The sequence below is a fragment of the Eimeria tenella genome, genomic scaffold (assembly GCF_000499545.2).
Source record: "Eimeria tenella Houghton genomic scaffold, Eth_scaff467, whole genome shotgun sequence".
NCBI classification, from domain to species: domain Eukaryota; phylum Apicomplexa; class Conoidasida; order Eucoccidiorida; family Eimeriidae; genus Eimeria; species Eimeria tenella.
Genome location: NW_013543382.1, coordinates 1 through 4,840, shown reverse-complemented (window position 1 = coordinate 4,840; position 4,840 = coordinate 1). Strand labels below are relative to the sequence as shown.

Below are 4,840 nucleotides of genomic sequence, written 5' to 3'. Positions count from 1 at the left end.
TTCAAAACAAAGGGGAAAAAGACATTTTAAACTCCAATTAATTGAAAAATAATAATCTCGAAGTTTATTTAACTCAGATTGTCTTTAAAGAGAAGTTTAAATCCTTCAAAAAAAGAAAAATCGAAAGAGTTCACAACGTGCACTTTTCTGGTGTCTGTACGTTTTTGCACTTGTGCCATTTCGCTGTTTTCCAAATTTTGTTTTTATTTCGAATTTCTAATTTATTTATTTATTTATTTATTTGCTTCATTTATTTATTTATTTATTTATTTATTTATTTAATTTCATTTATTTATTTATTTCATTTACTCCAAGAAGATGAGAAATTGAAGAGACGAAAAATTGGCGTTTTGGACTCTGTAGATGCGCTTGTGTACAGACACTCCAATCTGCTGCTGCTGCAGCAGCAGCAGCTGCTTCTGCTGCTGCAGTTGGTGCAGCTGATGCAGCAGGAGTTGGCTCCGGCTCTTTTGCTTCTGCTGTTTCTCAAGAACGCAGTGGACCACTGGGGGTCCACTGGTCACTTGTGGGCGACAGGGTTTTCTTCAGGAAGCCGCAGCAGCAGCAGCAGCAGCAGCAGCAGCACTGCTCCTTCCACGCCACTCAAGTTGCCTCCCACCTCATCGGTCAGCACTTGCCTTGCTGCTGCTGCTGCGCCTGCTGCTGTTGCTGCTGCTGCTGCTGCTGAGGTTGCTTTTACTGCGTCACTGGGAGCCAGCGCTGCTGTTGCTGCTGCAGCTGCAGCTGCTGCAGCTGCTGCTGCAGCGCCTTCTCTTGCTGCTGAAGCGCTCTCTCTTGCTGCTGCAGTGTCGTCTACTCGCGTTGCAGTTTCAATGCGTCTGCGCTTTGCCGCTGCTGCCGTTGCTGCTGCTGCTGCTAATATTTCTACTGCTGCTGCTGCTGCTGCACAGGGTACGCCACTGAGCTGGAGAGGATCGTTTGAGGCAATTGCAGTCTGCCCCATGTGAAGCACCCTAAAGCAGCAGCAGCAACAGCAGCAGCAGCAGCAGCAGCAGCAATTAGTAACGAGCCTGATAAGGCCTTATGCTTGCTGCTTGCACTATTTAGCTAATGAAGGGGCCCCCTGAGGTGTTGGGGGGCCCCTTTCTTGCTGCAGCTAGGAGAGGCTTTGCTGCTGCTTCTGTCTGGCTGTGCAGTGGCAGCAGCAGCAGCTGCCGCTGGTGCTGCTGCTGCAGCAGTATCACCTGGAGCTGCAGCAGCTCCATATGCTGCAGCAGCTACAGCAGCAGCACGTGCAGCAGCAGTATCGACTACGCCTGCAGCAGCTCCGCGAGCCGCAGCAGCGCTTGTAGCTGCAGTGTCATCTGCAGCTGCTGCAACTCTAACAGCTGCGCAAGCAGCATCAGCTGCTGCAGCAGCTGCTGCAGTTTCACAAGCAGCAGCAGCAGCTGCAGCAGCAGCAGCAGCTGCAGCAGCTGCAGCAGGCCATGCGAACAATAGGCGCATGGAAAGAAAGAGCGAAGCGGGGGTTAGTGGTGATGAACAAAGTTGGAAAAGGCTTTTTAGATTAAAAAGACTTTATGAAAGAAAATAAAAATAAAAAATCAAAAAAGAAATAAATGTTTATTTGAGTTTGCTGCAGAAGAGCGGCTAGGGTGTTGCTGTAGGTGCTGCTGCAGCGCTGCTGCAGCGCAAATGGGCGAAAAGTGGTCCTCTAAGTGCGGAAAAAAGCGGAATTAAAAGAATAAATGCAAATATAAATGAGAAAATAGTTTTAATTTGAATCTAAACTCAAAAACAAACAAAAACGGACCGAAAAGTCCCAACAGTTTCGAAAATTACGCGGAAACGCATGCAGAAACGCGTTCGAAACCTGCGCCGGCAGTGCAAGCTGCAACAAAAGGACATTTTAGATGAATTTCTTTCAAAACAAAGGGGAAAAAGACATTTTAAACTCCAATTAATTGAAAAATAATAATCTCGAAGTTTATTTAACTCAGATTGTCTTTAAAGAGAAGTTTAAATCCTTCAAAAAAAGAAAAATCGAAAGAGTTCACAACGTGCACTTTTCTGGTGTCTGTACGTTTTTGCACTTGTGCCATTTCGCTGTTTTCCAAATTTTGTTTTTATTTCGAATTTCTAATTTATTTATTTATTTATTTATTTGCTTCATTTATTTATTTATTTATTTATTTATTTATTTAATTTCATTTATTTATTTATTTCATTTACTCCAAGAAGATGAGAAATTGAAGAGACGAAAAATTGGCGTTTTGGACTCTGTAGATGCGCTTGTGTACAGACACTCCAATCTGCTGCTGCTGCAGCAGCAGCAGCTGCTTCTGCTGCTGCAGTTGGTGCAGCTGATGCTGCAGCTGCTGTTGGTGCAGCTGCTGCGGCTGCTGCTGCTGCAGCTGCTGCGGCCGCTGCTGCTGCGGCTGCTGCTACAACTGCAGCAGCTGCTGCAGTCGCTACTGCTGCAGCTGCAGCAGCTGCTGCAGCTGCAGCGAATTTAAGAAAGCAGCGAAGGGCAATTAATGAACAAATGAGAAGTATCAGCAATTGAAGCAAATAACATTTAACTGAATAAATAATTAAATTAATTTAAATTAATTTAAATTAATTTAAATTAATTTAAATTAATTAAAAACAATTTAAAACATTAAAGACTTGGATGGGCGTTGCAGCAAAACGGCCAAATGGGCAAAATGCATTTGAGCAGCAAAAGCGATTAATTGAATACAAAAAAGAAAGAAATAAAAACAAATAGTTCAAAATAAAATAAAAGATTTTTAAACGATAAAATGTAAACTTTAAATGCTTTAAATGCCACAAAAAAGGACCAGTGGTCTCTAGCCTCAGCTGCTGCTGCTGCTGCGCTGCAGTTGGGGTGTATCGTAGCTAAAGTTTGAATCTAAACAAAATGAAAAAAAACAAAACAAAAACATAAAACAAAAAATAAGAGAAAATAAACTTGAAAGCAGACGCAAGCAGCCCAGCAGCAAAAGAAACAGTCTCTTGCAACAGCAGCAGCAGTCTCCCTTTGTCGGGCCGTTTTTTTGCTGCAGCAGCAGCTGCAGCAGCAGTTGCAGCAGCAGCCGCAGCAGCAGCTGCAGCAGCAGCTGCTGCTCCAACTTGCAGCAGCAGCTAGCTGCAGCTGCAGCAGCCGAGCCAGCTGCAGCAGCAGCTGCTGCAACTCGCAGATGCTGCAGCAGCTGCAGCCAGCTACAGCAGCACCGGCTGGAACAGCGGAAGCAGCTGCTGCTGCACCAGCAGCAGCAGCACAGCAGCAGCAGCAGCAGCTGGCGCCGCGCCTCTATTCGAAAGTACCAAGACCCGCAGGCCGCCAGCTCTGGAAGCAAATATTAAAATCTTTTTATTTTTAATATCTTTTAAATCTCCTGAGTAGCTGGGGACCCACCAGGCAAATCCGCAGCAGGTCTTTTGCTGCTGCTGCTGCTGCTGCAGAAGCTGCTGCTGCTTCTGCGGGAGTTTTTGCGGTTGCAGAAGGTGTTGCTGATGCAAAAGCTGCTGCGACAGCAGCAGCAGCAGCTGCGAAAGCAGTATTCGCGGACGACAGGTCGCGCTGCAGCAGCAGCAGCTGCAGCAGCAGCTGCTGCTGCTTCTGCAGCGGACTACTGGAAGCCTGGGCATATAATCCCTGCAGCAGCAGCAGCGAGAGCTGCTGCTGCTGCTGCTGCAAAGCTCAGGTGTCTGTACACCTGGGCTTCCTTCTGACATATTATTAAACTTAAATTTGGCAGTTCAAATTCTGCCTGCTGCTGCAGGCCTTCTTGCTGCTTCAGTTGCTGCAGCAGCAGCAGCAGCTGCTGCTGCTGCTGCTGCTGCGCGTCCCACTTGGCCAGCGCCGTTTCCCTTCGGTGTCTGTACACTGCGGCTGCGGAGAGTCGCTGCTCGCCACCGATTTTGCTGCTGCTGCTGCTGCTGTTGCTGTTGCTGCTGCTGCTGGGATTCCTGCAGCAGCTGCCGGGGACTCTTCGTGCTGCCAGCAGCAGCTGCAGCAGCAGCAGCAACTGCTGCTGGCCTTCTCCCTGGGCCAGGCGCTTGCGCAGCTGAAGCTTCATCTCTTTCTGCTGCTGCTGCTCTTGAGTGCGCCGTGGGGGCAGCGCCGGCAGCAGCAGCAGCAGCAGCAGCAGCAGCAGCACCAGCCGGCCTCCGCGAAGCTGCGGAGAGAGGAGAAACTGATGCAGCCCTGCCTCTTCTTGCTGCTGTTGCTCCTGCTGTTGCCGTTGCTGCTGCTGCTGCAGCTGCTGGGGTCCTGGAGGGTAATGGACGAAGTGCTGGTGCTGCTGCCCGGCGCCGCAGGAGCGCAGCAGCAGCAGCAGCAGCTTGCTGCTGCGGCTCCTGTCCCTCCCTAGCAGCAGCTTCTCCCTCAAGACGTGCTGCAGCAGCAAAACCTGCTGCAGCTGCTGACGGCAGCACACAGTCAGCAGCTCTGCGTGCAGTCCTAGGCCGCGGCGTCGCCTTTTGCTGCTGCCGGGGTGCAGCAGCAGCAGCAGCAGCTGCTGCTGCTGCTACTGCAGGAGAAACGGGTGGGGAAAAGCCTGTAGTGCGGATGCAAGGGGCTCTGGGGAGATTGTGCGGCGTTGCTGCTGCTGCTGCTGCAGCACAGCGTCTTTGCTGCAGCGGCGAAGCACGAGTTGCTGCCGCCGGAGCAGCAACAGCAGCAGCAGCAGCACACTTTGCATCTGCTGCAGTGGGCGTGGACCGTGTGCTGCTGGCGTTGCTGGCAGCAGCTGATCTGCTGCCTCGTAGCAGCAGCGCGCGGCTCACTCCTGCTGCTGTTGCAGCAGCAGCAGCAACCAGGCGCAGCGCTCCTGCTCGCCTTTGCTGCACAGGCTGCTGTTCCTGCTGCTGC

At 50.2% G+C, this 4,840-nt stretch overlaps 2 protein-coding genes across 2 annotated transcripts in view; one reads left to right on the top strand and one right to left on the bottom strand.

Annotated features, from left to right (window-relative positions):
- Positions 1 to 1,313, top strand: part of ETH_00004335 (26S proteasome regulatory particle non-ATPase subunit, putative) — a gene marked incomplete at both ends in the record, with an annotated part of 2,535 nt that extends 1,222 nt beyond the window's left edge. The window contains 2 exons of the mRNA XM_013377142.1: positions 441 to 626; positions 1,158 to 1,313. Of these exons, the coding sequence (XP_013232596.1) occupies positions 441 to 626; positions 1,158 to 1,313 (342 nt within the window). The remainder of the gene's footprint in view (positions 1 to 440; positions 627 to 1,157) is intronic.
- Positions 1,314 to 3,726: 2,413 nt separating this feature from the next.
- On the bottom strand, positions 3,727 to 4,760 carry ETH_00004330 (uncharacterized protein; the record flags this gene model as incomplete). Its single annotated transcript, XM_013377141.1, has 1 exon — positions 3,727 to 4,760. A coding segment is annotated over one exon (1,034 nt), but the record flags the coding sequence as incomplete, so codon positions are not given.
- Between the last annotated feature and the right edge of the window lie 80 nt (positions 4,761 to 4,840).